This window comes from Acomys russatus, chromosome 17, assembly GCF_903995435.1.
Source record: "Acomys russatus chromosome 17, mAcoRus1.1, whole genome shotgun sequence".
Classification (NCBI taxonomy): domain Eukaryota; kingdom Metazoa; phylum Chordata; class Mammalia; order Rodentia; family Muridae; genus Acomys; species Acomys russatus.
The window spans coordinates 41,000,621-41,019,919 of NC_067153.1; the positions used below are offsets into that span (position 1 = coordinate 41,000,621).

The 19,299-nt window shown below is 51.4% G+C and overlaps 1 protein-coding gene across 1 annotated transcript; it reads right to left on the reverse strand.

The window, feature by feature from the left end:
* Positions 1–1,460: 1,460 nt before the first annotated feature.
* Pvalb (parvalbumin) lies at positions 1,461–16,651 on the reverse strand. Its single transcript, XM_051159909.1, has 5 exons — positions 16,553–16,651; positions 14,339–14,406; positions 12,763–12,895; positions 11,361–11,470; positions 1,461–1,688 (listed from the first exon to the last, which is right to left on the reverse strand). The coding sequence occupies exons 2-5, from the start codon at positions 14,397–14,399 to the stop codon at positions 1,660–1,662; spliced, it is 333 nt and encodes a 110-aa protein (XP_051015866.1). The 5' UTR covers positions 14,400–14,406; positions 16,553–16,651; the 3' UTR covers positions 1,461–1,659.
* Between the last annotated feature and the right edge of the window lie 2,648 nt (positions 16,652–19,299).

Genomic DNA, 19,299 nt, shown 5'->3' on the forward strand with positions numbered 1-19,299 from the left:
CAGGGTGGCTTTGGGGCTCCTCCAATCCCTTGTTCTGTCTGGGTGCCACTCTGAATTTTGCTCATCCCCCATCCTACAGGGCATAGAGGAGGAAGCTCCAGTCCCTCCTCCCACACGGGACACTAAAGCAAACCTCTCTCACGGCCACCTGCTGTGCTGTGCTGGGCTGCCCACTCAGTGGCTACTCTGGTTTCAGATTTCCAAAGAGGTTCTTTCCTCTGCCACAGGGATGAGCTGAGTGGCTGGCCCTCTCACTTCTGAGAATGCGCTTGACCCCAAGTGGCCTGCCTGCTCGGGGTGGGGTGGGGGGGTGGTATCTTGTGACCATCGGGGCATATTTGTCGTGGGATGCAGGAATCTGGGAGTGATTTGGGGCTTGGGGTCCTGGTTCTATTGCTTATGTGCTGTGTGACCTCAGAGAAATGTTTAACTTCCCCAAGTCTTATGGGTGTTGTGACAATGCGTGCCTTGCTGGGCTGCTACAAATGGCATCTCTGCAAACACATGTTCCTGAAACTTCAGCAAGGCTAATTGTGCAGCTGAGTTTGGGCCCTTGAGGTGGGGGCTGGAGAAGGAGGAGCCCATTTCTGCTGGTCTTGCTGCATCCTCGCTTTCAGCTGCCGGGGAGTCCTGCAAGCACAGGGAGGAGGGCTTGGCCCGGGCACTATTTTAGCAGGAAGGGAGGCGGTGCTCAGAGACAAGCAGCAAAGGGCTCACTTTGTGAGTTCTTAGGATGAGTCGAGTTCTTCTCGACTCGACGGCACCTAGAACCATCCAGGAAATTAACCTATGGGCATGCCCGTGGAGGGAGTTTGTAGATTAGCCTGAGGCAGGACAACCCACTTTAAATGTGGACAACATCACCCAATGGGCTGGAGTCCCAGGCTGAAGAAAATGGAGAAAGCCAGCTGAGTACTGGCATTCGTCTCTTTTCACTTCCTGACTTGGGGATATAACGGGATTCAGTGTAGGCTGCCCCTGCGTACTCCTGCCTCCTCGGCTTCTGTAGGTCGACGGGCTGCACCCTTGGCGTGAGCCACAGTACACTGCTCCTTCCTAAAGTTGCTCATATCAGGCATCTCATCACAGTGAAGCCAAAAGCAATTAACTGAGGGTCATTTGGGCCCCTTGAACTAGCTATTCCTGAAGGTGGCTATTCGAGTACAGGAAGTAATTGTGTATGGGCTCAAACACTTCACTTCCCCTCTTTAAAATGCAGTTTCTATATCTTTAGGGTGGACGTTCCATCACGTCCCATGTGGGCTAGGTGCACAGATTGAACGATGACATGTCCCATGTGAACACTCAGTATCAAGCAGGGAGGATATCAGGGCCTTGCTCTTTCATCTATCACACCTTTCCTACCACACCTCCATCGCCCTTAAAAAATAAAAAAAATAAAATAAAATAAAAGAACTTGCCAAACCAACACCCTACCAGGCCTGGGTCCTCCCTGCAGGTGGTGTCCAATTGGTACAGCCTTTATTGTTTCTCCGGCATTTCCCAGAAGAATGGTGTCATTCAAGGGCCATAGAGGATGGGGGAGTAAAAAATAACATAAACAAACTGAACAGAAACTCAGGAGGGCCACAAGAAGGGCTGAGATGGGGCGTTGGGGGTGGCGGAGAGGTGGGAGGAGACCCAGGCAGTCAGCGCCACTTAGCTTTCAGCCACCAGAGAGGAGAATTCTGCAAAAGAAAAGCGACAGTGTTGTCACCTGTGCTCGTCCACGTGTCTACTCTGCACCGGCTATCTTAACATACCGTGTGCAACATCTTCGTTGTCTCTAGCTGCAGATGTGGAAACGGAGGCTCTGAGCCTGGACATTTCCTTGACCATCTCTGCTGTTTGACCCAAGAGGTCAGAGCAGACATGGATTTTGCCATTTGCTGCCTCTGAGTACCCTCCCCCCCCCCCCCCCCCCCCCCCCCCCCACCGCCAAGATTCTGGCTTGCCAAAATGCACCGTTGTGACATAAGAGCAATGTGAGAGGTTTAGGCCCTTCTTGGAAGAGTTCCTAGTATATTTCCATTACTTCTGCATCCATGGAGGGTGGCAGGGACAATTTCCTGGGTAGAATGAGCGATGGGTGAAAACCGTCATGAAACAGCTTTAAAAGACCGCCAAAGGATCCTGGGAGCCCCCTGAATTCATTCAGCTGTCTGCCTAGGCTGCGTACATTACATCTGTGTATGTCACTCCTCACTTGTCACCCCTGTACCGAGGTTACATAAATGTTAACCCCAGGAAGGCTGGGGAGAAAGGCAAAAGGGACTCTCCCTGCTACTGTCACATTCTGCAAATATTAAAAAGCACTTTAAAAATTCAAATTGACCAGAGCAATATTGACATAACTTGCAGCTGACCTGGTCCCAGCTCCATAAGGGGATGAAGCCTAGGCTTCTCACCTTTCTGAGATTTGGCCTGGGAAATAGATATCACACTCTCCCATCTTTAAGACAATGTCCCTGGATGTGGTAGTCTGCTCTGGGACTCAAGGTGGGGACATTGAGTCCCACTCGAAACCTCCAAAGGCTCTTGGACTGAGTAGGGAGAAGCATTGATGAGAACTCAAATGAATAAACATCAAATGCTCAGAAGAATTTCCCCCAGATGTCAGTTGTCAGTGTGCCTGTCTTCTCAGCCAAGAGCCCACAGAGCTTACAGGAAGAGGGGAGGGGGGAGTGTTCTTGCACTCCGTCTTTATCCTATTGTTAGAACTCTCATTAACACTGTCTGTGTTGTCCACGTTGAGAATCAGTGAATCATTAATCAAATGTCTACTTAGGAAGAATCTAGGGACTATCACCTCATGGAATTCTTAGAACCACCAAGGACAGAGCCATTCTGGCCTGCACTTTACTGATGGGGAAATTGAGGACCTAGAGTTTAGCTCTGAGGTGGTCACAGCAGCAGATGGGATTCTGGCCACAGTCACTCTCAGATCCCTACTTTACTGGGGAGATTTGTGACTTCTCTTAACCTAGGTATAGAGTGACACATGTCTCGGCTCAGATATCACCACCGCTGGCTCCATCAACATTAGCTCATTTTTATTGACTTCATGGCCTTAGCACACTATGAAATGAACTTATTTATCTTGTTGCGTATTTTTGTTGGTCTTCCCCAGTGTCTCTCCAGTTCGTCCCTTTCCCAGTGGCCTAACACCCTTCAGGTGAGAATACTTGGATGCTGAATGAATGGATGGGTTTGGAGTGGTGGTGAAGGGTGTTATTACTCATGAGACCCCTTTAAGATTTAGCAAGCCCTGGGAGGTACACGGGTGATTCCCATTTTACAGATGGAAAAGTAGGAGCTGAAGCAGCCAGGATCAGATAGAAAGTAAGCAATGGGGGGTATAATTCGTCCTCTGGCCTCATAAAGTTACTGTGTGAGCACTACCCACCAGGCCAGTGGCCCAGATCCTGTGAGGAAACAAAATTTCCCAGAGGGAGCAGGCCTGTACAGTCAGCCACACTAAGGATTCTGTACTCCTGACTGCTCCCCAGCAAGACTCCTCTTACCTCCTGGCCACGAGCTAGGGCGGGGTGAAGTCTAGACAGGATGGGGTACGGCCTGTGTCAGAAGACCAGGGGTATTGATGAAGGCTCACTAGAGTGAGGAGTCAGGCTTTTGGGAGCCTGATAGCATGTTTTGGACCTGTGAGGTTTCCAAAAGCCCAGTACATCAAACCCCGGGGTCTTCTGTGAATCAGCGAGGGCATCCTCAAGGCCACTGAGCCTGGCATTTCCAGGGAACACAGGATTCTAATTTTATCCCTCCTAGAACCCTGACCAGGGCACTATAGACAAACTAAAAGCAAGGCCACTGTTACCTACTTAGAACTCTCGAGTTGGCCTCTAGGCAGTATTCTTAGGAACTGCCAATTAACTAACAGCTTTCCTGGCAAAGGTCTCCTCTAAAACACACCCTCTCACCCCAAAGAAAAGCAAATGACAAACACACAGAGGTTAAACCGTCTAGGTCAACAGATTTGTCAGTCGAGTCTGATGACAACTGGGTGTTGGCGAGTGGGGCTGGAATCTGTGCTCCTGCGGTTGTCTTTGGTTCCCTGGACCAGATGTCCTACCTTTCCTATCCCAGCTGGAAAATGCCCTTCATATTCTAACTTTGCATTTGGGGCAAGCAGAAGGAGGGGCACCAGCAGCTCCTTTCCTTGTGAGTTTGGCTACATGCTCCTGCCTCAGTTTCCTCGTCTTCAAAGTGGAGCCCATGAGACAAGCTGCTTCAGGAGGCTGGTCGGCACTTCTGCTCTCCCTCACAGGCCTGGTGCAGAGAAAACTCTCAGCTCCCGGAAGCTGCGGTTATCAAGCCACTGTCTGTCATCTTCATCTGTCAGTGTCACTTCCATTGCTAGGGTAGGTCATTATCAGTCTCTACTGAGGCATCTGCCCATGCCTGTGTAGGCACCCTGGCCTGTGTCTTGGGTCATTATTACTGGCTAGGCAGCCATGGGCCACCATGGCTTTGAGAAGTGGCAATAATGCCAGCTCACAAAGCTTTCCTAAAGAGCAACAGAGAGAGTCCATGAAGATGCTTGGCGCATAGGAGGCGGTGGCTTACAAATGGTGGCACCACCTCCCTTGGGTCTCCGTAGCACAGCTGGCAGGGGAGCTGAGCAGTAACAACCTTCTATAGCAATCTCCCAAATCAAGGTCAAGCACAACGAAAGCAGAGCACCAGGAAACCTAAACAGCCATCAGCCGACCCGGTGCAAGCTCCAGACACAATCCAAGTTAGCATCCCGCCTTAATCTCCTCTTCTGTGAAATGGGGATACCCCTAAGGTCATGAGTGAAATGGGGACACCCCTAAGGTCATGAGAAAGACTGTAAAAGATGCAGATGAAAGGCACTTGGCACACAGAATTGAGTATAACTAAATCAGTGACTAACAAGGTTGCGTTCCTTTAGAAAAATCTGGAACGTTCTTTCTCTCACAAGACATACTCGAATAGCACTACTCTGTGGTTGGAAGGCCACCCCCAGCTCCTCTGATGTCTTCCTTGTCCAATCAGAAAGAGAGGGAGATGCAAGGGAACCTGTCAGGAGGGAGGCAGCAGGCAGAGGACCAGCCATTCTGTTCTTTCCTTCAGGAAACTGAAATTAGCCTAATTAGGGCTGCCCCCCATCCTGGGTGCTGTGAGGATCGGACAAATTTAGAAGCTCTTGACAGGCGAGCCTTGGGAAGGCTGATAGCCCCAAGTGAAACTGAGAGTCACGGAGTCAGCGTCTGGAAGGCTTGCCTTGCCTCCGTTCTGATGACCATAGCAAGAGCTGGCTCCTGGTTTATCACCTCACCTCGCCTCGAAATAGCTCCAGGGCTCGGTTTCTTATAGATGGGTGCCGCAAACAGGATCACTTTCTCTCGGGTGCAGGACGAGGAGGCAGGGTCACTCAGGGTCAAGCCAGGCAGCCACAAGGAGGTGGCATCAACAATCCTGGGGACTTGCCCTTTGCTAGGCACCACCAGCTATCCTATTTCATCCTCACTGGCTCTGAACCTCGTGTTATTTACGGGGAAACTGAGGCTGGGTCTCAGCTGTGAGGATGCTAACTGAGACCTGGCTGGGGCCTGACTGTGTGTCTGCTCAGAGACTGATTGGAACAGCCTTGCCGTCTGACTCCAGTTGCAGCCTCAGCAGTGGAAGGGGAGGGATGAGCGGAAAGAGGACGTCTTGTTCCGCTCTGACCGCTGCTCCATTTTTTTTTTTAAGAGGCCGGTTACATAAGTAGTGCTGTGTCCTCTCCCTGCTCTATCTTATCTAGCGCAGCATAAGGCCGGAGCTAGCGGAACTCCACCCGGGAATAGAGGAGCAGATTGCTAAGCATGGAAACATTTATAACTCCAAAAAAGCTCAGCCTGACTTCGGGGAGGAAGCATGTGGAAAAGAAGCCAGGCTGCACCTCTCCAAGGGCATGCCCTGGCCCTCAGTATTCACTGGGCCTCAGTTTCCACAGCTCTCAGTGAGGACTGTGACCCTTGTCTCCTAGGCGACCAGACACCGTCCACCTAAGGACTGTGGGCTGGCCCTCATGGGCACCCATACCAAATCCCACAGGAGTAGACAGGTGGGAATCACAGCGAGGCAGGGGTCTCCTGTCCTGGCTGCCCCCTCTTCCTCTATCTCGCACTCAGTTTCATTTCTCTGTGGATTAGGACTTGATTCCCTTTAAAGGGAAAAGCGAGGTAGCTTAGGAAGCCAAAGCAAGAAGGTGGAGATGTGCACATTTTACATGAACTTCACGGATGAGGGAACGGATGCTCAGAAGGTGGGAGAACCAGGCTGTTCCAGTGTGGTGTCTAGCCACAGGAAGGTTCTGGTTCTTGCCACCCATGACACCTGACCATCACTCCCCCTCCCCCGCTCCCCGCCCTCCCATTCGCCAGTAGACTCCTAAGGATTTTGCCAGAAGGAAGCAGAAAGGCTTGGCTCCTACGATGATTACAGCTATGTTTTCAACCAAAGGATGAAAACACAGATCAGAGGTGCTAGAGTTGCAAACGGCACAAAGCACAGTCAAACAGAGTCATTATCGGGGCTGGGTCACAAAGGGGAAGCTCACACACAAACAGGCGTGTGGTGTGCAGCTCAATCTAAGACTCAGTGGGCAAAAGAAGCAAGCCTCTGTGTTTCCTGAGGCCTGGGGTCCTTGTCTGGGCAGAAAACGAAGCTGCAAAGCTTTGCGAGGTCTGTCTGAACTGGATTGGGGAGGCATGCCTTTTGGTACCCTGGCACACGAGAAGAGGGTTGACTGCTGACCTCAGACCCTGTCTGTTGTGTGTCCCTTGTGCATTGAGTGTGGGAAGCCAGGCTGGGAGCACACGCTGTAGCAGGGCAGGTAGCACAGGGTCCTGGCAGAATCTCCAGGCTTAGCCCTCCTGAGAGACCCCTGGTACCACATAACCTCTCATGTTTCAGGGCTTCACTTGTAAAGGGGTAGCATCAGCCCCTGTTTTCTGGAATTACTGAAAAGGCCTAGTTCTGTCGGGTTCCCTGGACCATCAGTGTCACTATGTAACTTGTTAGAATCGCAGGTACTTGGTCCGCACTCATGAAGCACACACTTCTGGTTGCAAGCCAGAGGGACCAGCTCCAGCCTAAGACCCATGGCTGGGAAGTGGAGGAGACCCTGCCGCAGATGTATCTCTGTTTGGCCTTCAGGGCCACTTCTGGGCTGTTGGGCCCTTCCCCATTCTTTGTGGCCTCTCTCTCCTTTTCCACTCCCCCTCCTGCCTGCCAGGTCCCAGCCTTTTAGGGTGGCCGTCTGCAATCGATCACATCTATAAATGTCTTTAAACTTCCTGGAAGTAGCTGCCTCAGATATCAGAGTCTGAAGGAACATTGCTAGAACTGTCTTCCCTCTCCCTCCCTGCAATCAGACATTTAAAGAACCACATAAATATCATTCTCCTCAGGGAGGCAGGCAGAGCCAGGGACAGTGGCCACATCTGCCTTCCCAGAGCACCTATGGCTACAGGCCCCAGCCTGTGTGTATGCAGAGCCCTCGTTACATTCTGGAGTTAGATCTGCTTCTTCCTACAGCCTTACAGAACACATACTCATCTGTTTCCTCATTCCACCGTTGATTGATCGGTTGGCTCATTCATTCATTCACTAGTTTATCCCCTCATTCATTCATTTGTTCCTTTTCTCATTTGTTCGCTAACCAAATCTCTCTTTTCTCTCACTGTGCACTGCGCTGGTGTGAGAACAGAAGAAAGAAAGAAAGAAAGAAAAAAAAAAAAACCTTGCTTTAGGGGCATCCAAGTATGGTGGAGAGAAGCAAGCCGTGAGGTCAGCATCTAAAACCATCAAATGCTAGTTTGTTTGTTTTTTTTTTGTTTGTTTGTTTTGTTTTTTTTAAACTAAACTCCAACTGCATTCAAGGCATGAGGCAAACATCTTAGTGCATTGCTGCAAGCAAACAGACCTCAACACTCATCCTGACCATCTCTCTCTTCCTAGGCACATAAGAGTTAGACAAACCCTTGCCTCTGAGCCTTACTGTCCTTGCCTTTAAAGTGGGAACCCTAATAATATGCACCTCACAGATAGCTAAGAAGATGGCAGAGGACAGTGCTGAGGGCACTGCCTGGCACACAGGAATGGCTACATGAAGTTAAGAGTGACTGTTACCATGGCTCAGGGTCCTAGCTGAGCCTAAGGCCTGATTCATGGTCCTTCAGGGACAGGACGGTGACCTAGCGTTGGTCTTAAAGATCAGACACGGGGGACCATAACTTGCATGGGTCCCACAGAAATTGAGGCAACCTCAGGCTGGAAGATGAGGCCCAAAGTTATCTGGCCACACAACATTCTGGGCCCCATAGAAGCGTTCTACCTCCATGCCACTCTTGTTTAGAATCATCCATTCTTCTCAAGTTGGGCCATAGACATGTTGGGGTACCTGCGTCTTCACTAGGGAAGCACAGGGTAGGGCCCTCGTGCCACAATGTCACCTTAGTCCCATCTTTTGTCCCTACATTCCTGCTCCTCCAGGATCCTGAAGTGCTATGCAAGCTGCACAGCTTGGTCCAGGCCTCCACTGTGCTATCAGATAGAATGGAATTGAAGCCTGGATCTTGAAGAGACTGCGACCTTGGCCTCCCTGAGCTACCTTTTCTGAATGTATGTCCTTTGTCATCCCAGGAGAAAATGAGATAATGGCAGGACCCAGCTTCATCCCGGGACACGCTATCCACCTAGGGAGTAGCTCTTGATCACTCCTGGCAACCTAGTCCCCGGCCTGTTTCTAAACTTCCCCTGACCATTCCTGCCTCAGTGGCCTCACTGATGATAACACCATGCCTGGCCCTGCCCCTGCCTGCTGAGTCCCGACCTGCAGCACTCCAGCCTTTGGCTCTATGTCTCAGCCGCCTGAACCTCCACTCTGTCTGGCACAGATCAATGTCCCTAACCCCGACTCTGGAAATCTGAAACCCTTTTAAGGCCATGACTACGCTATGTGAATACTTCAAAATCCAAACATGTCTGGAAGCTGATAAACCTCTCTGGTCCTGAGCTTTGTGATTAAGCAAACTCAGATCAAATGACTCGGTGTGTGTGTGTGTGTGTGTGTGTGTGTGTGTGTGTGTGTGTGTGCATGTTGCCAACATGAGCAATACATAGTTGCCATTCATTGGGTAACTACTAAGTGTCGGGTGCTGCCTTTAATACTCTCATGTTTTCATGGGTGTTTTATCCGTGAAGCTGCAGCTCCAGATTACAGGATTGCTGCTCAAGGGCTATTCATCAGGATATGATACTATCTATGCCTCTGCCCTAATTATCTTTTTTTTTTTAATTATATGTATGTGTATTTTGCCTGTATGCACGGATATGTGATCGGATGAATGCCTGGGGTGGTGGATCCCCTAGAACTGAAGTTACAGACAGTTCTGAGTTGCTACAGGGTGCTTGGGTCCTCTAGAAGAGCAGCCAGTGCTCTTAGCCACTGAGCTATCTATCCAGCCCCTGCCCATAATTCTTTTTATTTCACCTGATGCTGGGCATTGCATTGCTCCTTGGTAACTGCCTATGGGCCTTTTGAAAGAGTTCAGTTGGCCCTTTAAGACCCAATATGGGAGAGAGTAGGAGCAGGAGAGAACCAGGTCAAGGACTGCCCTTGGTTTTGGGTTTTCTGTTTTTTTCTTTCCCCTCATTAGGGTGGCTGGGAGCAGCCAGCTTGAAGACCCTGCCTCCGGCTCTGAGCTCCATCTGAAAAAATTGGGGGAGGGGCGGCAAGTTGAGCTGTAATGGAAGTCAGGGCTTGGGGTGGAGCTGATGAGAAAGGGGGTGTGAAAGCAGCTGTTGTCGGGTCACCAAGAGCTGTCAATCATCTCTCCTGCACTCTCTGCTCAGGACTCTCAAAAGGCCCCTCCTTCCTGCCACCCAAAAGAAGAACAGCTAGGTATGTATGGCCAGGGCATCCCCTACCCCTGAACTTGGTAGAGATTCTTCATCCTTGCTGCCATTTTAAATCCCTCACTAAGTTCCCATATACTTTCAGAATCTTGTACTTAAAACAATTTGTGTCCATACCACTTATAGGTCCCATGATAAACTTGTACAAGCCATGTGCCAGGCAACAAAACTCAGACAGAGGCAGGGGGCATGCCCAAGGTCACAGATGTGAGGAGCAGAAGGGAGGTGGAGTGTGGGAGACTGGACGTTCCCCTCTGGCAATGGGTGCTTACTAAGTAAGTACTTGCTTCAGTTCTTGAGTAGACACTTGGGGCTTGAAGTGCAAAGGCAACCCACCCCCTTCTCCTTTTCCTTAGTTAGCAGGCACACAGAAGACATGTGCTCCATGCTCTGTGCCCGGTCCTGTCCTAAGCACTTTACATATTAGCATGCTGTATCCTCACGGGTTCCCTATAGAAGAACCATCATTTCTCCAGAGATGAACATGCCAAGGTGATTCCCCTAGAAAGGCTAGAGTCTGAACTCCAGAGGCACCTAAATACAGTTTTCTTTTTATGTCGGCAGAAAGGGCTACCGCACAAGCACGTGGCAGAGCATGCTGCTTAGACATTCAAACTAGATTCGAAAGTCCTGTTCCACCCTATATCGTAGCTCTCCGAACCAGGCTAAGACTATGACCATCCTTGCCATCTGCAAAGTGTCACAGCACTGAGAAAGCTGACAGTTCTGGGATGTGTCCCACAGATGCCAGGCAGGTTGGCCTAATAAGGATGTGGGGTAGTGGGCCAGCAGACCTGTGCTGGGCAAAGCTGCAGAAGCCTTTAGTGCCTGCCGTCCTAACTCCCAGCTGGGTCCTGGTTGGCTGTTCTTTCCTGCCTCTCCTACAACGATGGTGCATTTGAACGAAGCCAAAAGCCTATCTGAGGTTACAGGACACCAGGGTGAGACCCGAGGAAGGCAGGAGATAAGGAATTTCCATCCTTGGAAATCTGATCCTACAAGAGCCTGAGGGTCCTTAGGGACCAGTGGGCCTGTCTCCTCTGGTTACAGACACGAGCCTCAGGTTCAGAGAAGGACAGACACTGCCCAAGGTCACACAGCCAGTGTAGGAGGATCCTGGATCAGAACCTAGGCAACAGGAGCAGGGAAAAACTCCAGTTCTCCTTCCCACATCCTCTTACCCAACAGGAAAGCAAGAAAAAGCCATTCCTCATGGGTTCAAATTTTGGAGAAAAAAAAAAAAAACCATATAGCTGGGCTTTTCTCTGCCTGGCAATGTGGCAGAGCCCTCTGATCTACGGGCTGTCTCTTTCTCTCCTCCCCATCCCTGCTTCCTTTCAACAGACCAAAGCCTTAGCAGCCACACACCCCTGAGTCCCAGTGTTCCCAGAGTCATAGTCACAGCTACCCACCTTCAACCCCAATCTTGCCGTCCCCATCCTTGTCTCCAGCAGCCAGCAGCGTCTTTGTTTCTTTAGCAGACAAGTCTCTGGCATCTGGGGCGAAGCCCTTCAGAATGGACCTGAGGGAGAAAAGGGAGAACGTGGGAGAACTCGGGAGGGAGTCAGGCCAAGGTCACCTGCAGGGCCTCGCTGGACTGTGGGCTGGAGTCCACGCAAGGCAGGGGGAAAGCTGGTACATGTGGTGGACGGTGGTAAACATATGTGTGTGCAGCTGGGTTGGCCAGGTGGCACGGTCTGGCTGTGCCTTGGTGGGTCAGTGTCGGGTGAGTGGCTTCCCTCTTCTGTGCAGGGTTGAGTCCAGTTTAGGGGACACTTGCCTTTGTTTATTTAGTAAATATATAAAAGCTGGGGTCACCAGTGATCATAATAAGCTTTCTGTATACATGAGGAAGAGGGCAACTCCTCACAGACAGACCTCATGTGTAATAGAGTGATGGGTACCCCAATGGAGGAGGCAGAGGAGAGCATATGCCTCTCATCCAGGTGAGGAAGGAATTGGGAGGTTTTCTAGAGTTGGTGCTACCTGAAGGACAGGGAGCACTTAGCACGCACTTGTACATGCATATGCAGGTATTTGTCAGGCATAGATAGGTAGGCGGGAGAAAGGTCTAGAAGAAGGTGCCCTTGGGGTAAAGTCTGGAGAAGACACAGGATAGGTTGAGGAAGTCCCTACTTAAAATGCATCCCCTGAACACCTTCCTCCTCCTTTTCTCAAAAAATTCAAGGCAGTTCTTAGCTGGAAAGTAACAGAAGGCACAGCTGGGTCATCAGAGATGGGCCAGGCAGCTGAGGCGGGCTAGGGCAGAGGGTTCTCTGCCGATGCAGGGATGCAGGGATGCAGGGATGCAGGGATGCAGGGATGCAGGGTTTGCTGTCTCCTCTGTGCATTGCTCCAAGGACCCTGAAGGCCCAGAGCTGGCTCTGCCTTCCTGGCTTGCCCAGAAGTTGCTTAGCTGCAATTCTGGTCCAGAGGCGTGGGGTCTGCAGACCAGACCAGTGAAGGTGCCTTTCAGACACACAGAAATCAATGACACTCTAAGGAGAACGCCTCCTGCCTTGCCTGAGGTGGGAGGCAGCCGGAATAAGTGCCTCTTCATTGGTATTAAATTATTAAGTAACCCCATTCCATTAGCCATATTAAGTGGCTATAATTTAACCTAGTTAGCTGCACTCTATGCTGAGGGTTTGACCCTCCCGGAAGCAGGAAGGCTCATTCCCTGATGCCTGGGACATTGCCCTACAGAGACAAAGCAAAGCCTGCATGCCCTGAGAGTTACAGAGAGAGAGAGAAGGCTGGTGACTTGGGGAGTTAGCACCAGGTTCCCCTCCCCCCGCCAAGACCTCAGTTTACCCCAGCTCATCCTCCTCAATGAAGCCGCTTTTGTCTTTGTCCAGAATTTGGAACACCTTCTTCACATCGTCTGGGCTCTTTTTCTTCAGGCCCACCATCTGAAAGAACTTTTTGTGGTCGAAGGAGTCCACAGCTGTTGGGGGGAGAAAGGGAAGGTTAAAGAAGGATGGGGGAGGGGTACCGGGAAAATCAGGGAAAGGGGTGTTCTAGCATTTGTTAAAGGTCACCTGCATAGCCATGGGGAACAGGAGGGCAGATGGAGCCCAGCTAGGAAAGGATGCTTTGCCCAAGGTCGTACCCTCTTGGTTCCCCCCATGTACGCATGGAGAAGCCACACGGAGACTATTGGCCTCCAGAGAACTGTATTTCTAGGAAGCCTTTTTGGATGGAGGCTGGGTGGGCTGCACCTGGGCATGCAATGGGTGCTAGGATGGACAGAAAATCAGCTTTCTTCCATGGCCACATATTGTTGTCAGAAAGTGAACACTGAGACAACACATTCCTGTCAAGGTCACATCATGGGAGGGGGAAGGGAGGACCCAGAAGTCCTGCACAGACTCCCTCTGAGACCCACCCAGTGGCTGGGGATGGGATGAAGGGCTTCCAAAGACTCAAGTAAGTTTCATCCTCAAGGTGACAAGATGGCTCAAGGCACTGTGAATGGATTATCAGTGCTCCAGGAGTGGAAAGGGGCTTTCTGAAGCTTCTTTCATGTTCCTGGAGAAAAAGGGGCTTTTTAAAAAAGTGGATGGGTGCCCCCCCTCTGTCCAAAGACTCTTAAAGAGTCTTGTGGTCTCCCCAAAGCCCAGAGTTGGAGGGAAGGAAAGTTGTTTTGTCCACCTCTGACACATCAAGGTGGGACACTAATACCTGAAGGCACCCCAGTTCTCATTCTTGTGCTGGACTGGGTGACCTTGTGTATCTTTCATCCTATCCAAGCCTCAGTTTCCCTACCTGGGTGACAGAGAAACAGCATCTAAGCTAGAGTCCCTTCAGGCAGAGGTAAGAGGTCATACAAATGAGTGGGCATCCTTTTCCTAGACTACCTACAGGAACTGGAGGCTGGGGGTACTAACGGAGTGCTGTGTGGGTCTGCACCCGGTTCGACCAGGCTGGGCAGGGCTGGGTGCCTGCTGCAGAAAGGTCACTGTGCCCTCGGGTCTGTCCTGGCAGGGGCTCTCCACCAATGGGCTACCTTCCAGAAAAAGTCTTGTTGGGAATGGGGGCAGAGGAAGGGGTCTCTCTCGAAGACCCTTGCTATCCCTTCTACACTTCGCAGAGAGGCAGTCTGGGTCCTTCCTGCTTCCCACCCTGGTCTTCCTTCTTGGACCCTACCCAGGTGAATCCTCTCAGAAAGAACACCCTTCCGCGCCCTACCCTCAACTTTGTGTGGCTCATGCAGGGAGCAAATTCCGTTCAGGTCTTGGAAGGCAAAGGACCAGGGAACCTACCCCAAGGATGGGGACCAACGCGTGGGCGGGAGAAACTGAGGAGGCTTCACAGCGGGATGCGGGGGTGCCCCAGGTGTGGGAAAAGGGCAAGGGGACAGGGCCAGGCAGGGGAGTGCACTGCTCACCAGCAAAGGCTCCTAACGCCTTCTTGATGTCCTCAGCGCTGAGCAAGTCTGTCATCGACATCCTGCAACTGTTTGAGCGGGCAGAGCAAGTGCGAAAAGATTAAAAAGTGTTCTTCTCATCCTTTCTGCTCATATGACCAGCGCTGCAGTGTCGCGCGCCAGGCGCACGCCCGCCCGGCCTGGCTCCGCGCCAGGGGGCGCCCGGCTACGCGCGCAGCTCAGCAGTTCAGTCCCGCCAAATCGCCAAGCCGAGCGGGTCACAAGCCTAGGGGGTCCTCGGCATGGAGAGGGCGGGGGCTCTACCTGAACCCAGCCGTAAGGGACCATTTCCTGATCTCAGGGGCCACCAGCGGAGAGGGAGGGTTCTCCTGATGTCAAGGGCATACTGGGAGGCTGCGAGGCTTGGATCTGAGCAACTCGGATAATGTCCGAGGAGGAAAAATGACGCTGACCAGCCTCCACCCGAGGGGGGCCCCTTGGCTTTGTACTCATTATCTCTCCACGCCTCCAATAGCCTCCTGCCCACTGTCCTGGATGCAAATTTATGCTGCGAAAAATCTAAATGCTGAGGTCTTGAAACCCGAGCTACTGGACCCAGGGAGGAGGTAGCCGGGACTCCGGTGCAGAAGTTCTGTCCCGGCTCCATCCCTCACCTGACCAGGGCGGCTCATTCTGAGACTTGATTTGGTTTCTGCAGGGAAGGCGCCAGTTTAACTGTCAGAAGACCCCCTTTCTCACACTTTCTGAGCTCCAGGGCCATGGCACCTGGGTCGTGTTCCCTCTAACTCCCAGTAAGGAGGCTAAAGTGAGGGAGACTCCACGGAATAGCTACCCACCTTTCAAGTTGGCCCTATTTTGGCGATAAGGGGTAATACCATCAGATCACACTTTCTAAATTATCCCGGTTTTGTGATCAGAGCATCAAGTATCACCTCTGGGAACAAGGGCACTTTCTATCTCATGTTTCCAGAGTTCAATACCATCTTCCCTCTAGCCTCCTAAAGATCCAATCTGTGACTAGCAGCCTTTGAAGTGTATGAGCACTGGATAGGGAGTCCAAAGGTCTGGGTTATACAAGTGAGCTACACTGAACCCTTACATGACCTTGAGTTATAACCTTTATCTCTGGGCTTAAGTCTGTATATGTTATGTTGGAGGTGGATGGACCCCTGGGTGGGACCTGAGGCAGGTGGGCAGCATCTAGGATGGCGATGATATTGGGGATCAAGGGACAGCTGCCCAGCTGCCCAGTAGCTCAAGTTGCCTGCCACTTGCTGTCAACACTGTCTCTCCTGGCTGAGCCCTGGAAGGCCGCCCTTCCTGGAAACCTTAGGAGTGGCTGGCTCCAGCTGCCCCCTCCTGGTGAGTCAGCGTCTTTGGGCCTAAGCCTGCCAGCTGGCTCTGCCCCTGACTTAGGCTGCAGCCCCTGACTTCATAGCTCTGGGCATGAGGCTTGCTCCAGACCCCTCAGCTGTCCCAGGACCCTTCAGCTGCTTTAGCTCCTTTGGCTCCTGCCTGAGCTGACTCAGTGGCCTCAGGCTTTGCTCCCTGTTCCCAGCTGGGCTGCCTGCTCTGATGTGCCTGGCTTCTGTACTGCCATGTCAACATCCAGGCTCTGCTTACACTGTGGCCTAGTTACAGCATCTGTTTCCTCAGCTGGAGACCCTTGTGCTATACTGAGCCTAGAGTCTCATTGGAATGACTTGGTATGCTGTCAACCTCTTAGGTATCCTGCCTCCTGTCCCAGCCTCAGTCATACCAAACTCAGTACATCTGAGTCCCATACTGGCTCCTGTAGTAAAAGTTCGTACCAACCCCCCCCCCTCCCGCCCCGCCCCTCCTCCTCCTCTGTGGCTGAGGAGCTAGACCTTCCTCTAGGGGACCTCTCATCCTCAGTGAAACATGTTGTCATCATCTCAGTCAATCAACTCCCCACCCATATGCTCGGCTCCCACCTTCTGCCCTCTGGCCTCCTGATGGAGCCATTAGAGTGAGCAGATGTATGGCACTGCCTCTTAGGTCTCAGATGGAGAGCTGAGGTCAAGTCTTGGGGGAAGGATTTGCTTGGGACACCCAAGAGGCAGGTAGAGAATCCAGGAGGTCTGCACTCAGCTACCTCCGATTTGATTCTAGAGAAATGGCAACGTGGCCCATCCCTTCCAGTTGGACTGATTCAGCTTTCTCCATTCTCCAACCTCAAGGGCCACCACTTACCTTGGATGAGCAGAGGCTGGAGCCTGTACAAAAAAGCTGGGATGGTGGGAGATCCTGTTGGGAAATGAGACTGGTGGTGGGACAGCCACTTAAATAGTCTTCAGCTCTGGCTATTTTGGGAGGTGGCGCTCCCCCAGCCCCTGGCCCCCTCCCCTTCCGGTATCAGGTACTCCCCAGCCACGGTGCTGGGTGTCTGTATCACATTCACCCCCATCCAGACCTATTGAGCCAGGCCTATTAATAACCCTTGGCCCCTACCTCCCCACAGCACCCAGCACCAAGATCCAAGCAGGGCACACCTCTTGCATGAAGCCTTCCATGATCACCTTCGCTGGCAGCCACACTTTGTTACAAGCTTGCAAGGAAAGGGAAAAGAAAAAGAAGAGAACAGAGACTTCTTGGGGTGAAGGTGCTGAGCCAGATCCCTTGCACATACTGTGTCCTTGCTACACCCTAAAGCATTGGAGGAGGGGTGGGCTGTGGCAGCGATGTGGGGTGCTAAGGGTCCTGCAGCCAGGACCTGGCCTGGCACTTCCATATAGTAAGTCAGTGTCCGACAGATGGAGATGTATTGCCCACCTTTGGAGGAGCCTCTTTTTCTGTGCCTCAGTTTCCCATTGGTGAAGTACAGCTATAAGGGGCAAGCTTGAGTTTGAGGGGAGCTAGGAACCCCTGGCAATGTATGCTAAATCTCAGTGGTAAGGGTTCCTTGAAAAAGAAAGGCCCATCACTTTCCTGATTCCCAAAGGGTCTCTGATGTGGTGTCTTGTGTTGCTGACACTGTGCAATGCCTGAGCCTGGAGACAAGTAATTAAATGGACGAGTTCAATAAGAACTTACAAAGTGTCTAACATAAACACCGTGAAACACCCCTCTCCTCAACTCCTGCCCCAACCTGAAAGCGAACTTTCAGGTGCTGACATGGTCAGCTATAGGGTCTCATTCTTGGCAGTGGCCTCAGAGTTCCAGCCTCCCGTGGGAGATGAGTGGCAAGGAAACTCCACTCTTTTGACACCACCAATCACTCCTGGATGAAAAGAGGAGATAGAGAGAGGGTAGTCCACAGTGGGAAAGCCCAGCTCAAGCCTAGATAGGCTGTGAAAAAAAAAAAAAAAAAAAAACCATCTCCAGTGCACCAGGTAGACACAACCTGGTGGTTCATCTTTTGCCTCCGACAGATACCTGAGAAAGCCATCTATAAGAAGAGGGCTTATTTTGGCTCTGGGTTTCAGAGGCATCAGTCCAGTTTAGTTGCTCCATTGTTCCCAACCTGTAGCAGGCAGGGCTTGGTAGAGCAACATGGCTCACCCCATGGAGGCCGAGAAGCGCTAAGGAGTGAAAAGAAGATGCCCTTCACAGGCTCACCACCTTCCACAGGTCTGCCACCTCCCAGCAGTCCATTCACACTCTGGACCCTTAGATTAGAGTAGGGGCCAAGCCAGAATCTCCCAAGTTGATCTCTGGAAGTGGGCTTTTTTTTTTTTTTAAATCCAAGGGGCCTCTAAACTCAATCAGGTTGGCAACCAAGATCAATATCTCACAAAACAACTGAGTTTTCATGGAGTGAGGCAGCGTGGTCTATGTATGTTCCGAGTTCAGGAAGAGGGGGCTTCAGGCTCCAGAGAGAAGACACTAGCATTTGATTATAACTTCCATAGTGATCAGCCCTGGCCCACCATAGCCAAGAGACTGAGGTCATAGTGGCAGACCCAAACCCAACCAAGGGGGCATGGTGGCCAGAAGGCACTGAGGAGGGAGGCCAGGGCCTGGGCACAAGGCTTTGATGTCATCAGGGCTGGTTGGAAGTTGGAGTCATGGGCAAGGCTGAGCTCAGGGAGGCTGGATTCCAGCCCAGTCTTGAGGAACGTCCCCTTGAGGAAGATGGTGAGGAAGGCTGGCTTTCAGAACACGGAGCTGGGGACAATGCACATGCTCATCCTTTGTCATCTCAGGATGTGGGCAATGCCTTTGCCATTTAATGGATGTCAAAATAAGGCTCACATAGGCTGGACAATTTGCTTAAAGTCACAAAAACAGAAGCATGATTCAAAATCCAGGCTCCTTTGGTTTCCAAGTTTCTTTCTTTCTTGAATAAGAGCAATAGACCGAGAGCAGGCTCCACTCAGAGGGATACCCTGGCAACGAGCACATCCTTCTGTCCTATAAGTAAACAATGGTAGGCGAACTGCACTGCCAGGGTACATTTATTGAGCACCTACTGTATGCCTCACGCTTTAGCTACATTGCCTTACTGAGCCCTTACATAGATCTCAGAAATTTGAAAAGCTAGAATCTACGACAAGTTTTGGGACTTGTCCAAGGTCACAGAGGGAGAAAATGGTGTGTTCTAAAGCCAGAGGACTTGATCCTAAAGCATCATCCAGCCCATCCTCCTTGAGTCTGTGCTAATCCTGGCAGCCTTGACTTTATTAGCCTTGCTAGTTTTTTTTTTTAAAAGAGTGTTAATTAGAAATTTATCACCGAAGACTTCTTGACTGTGAATGACAGAACAGTGCAATTCAACCTGCCCATAAGATGAGGGGAGATTTACCAAATTTGTGAGCGTTCAGGTACATCTTGATCCAGGTCCCACAAGGATGCTCTTCCTCTCTATGGCCCAACCATACCTGGTGCACATTGGTGGCCTTCTCAGACTGGCATCCCTGAAGGGTTACCAAAGGGCAGTCCCCTGCTGCACTGGAACGTCTCCTGTCCAAGTCCTGTTGGAAAGAGGAAGTCAGTGCTGG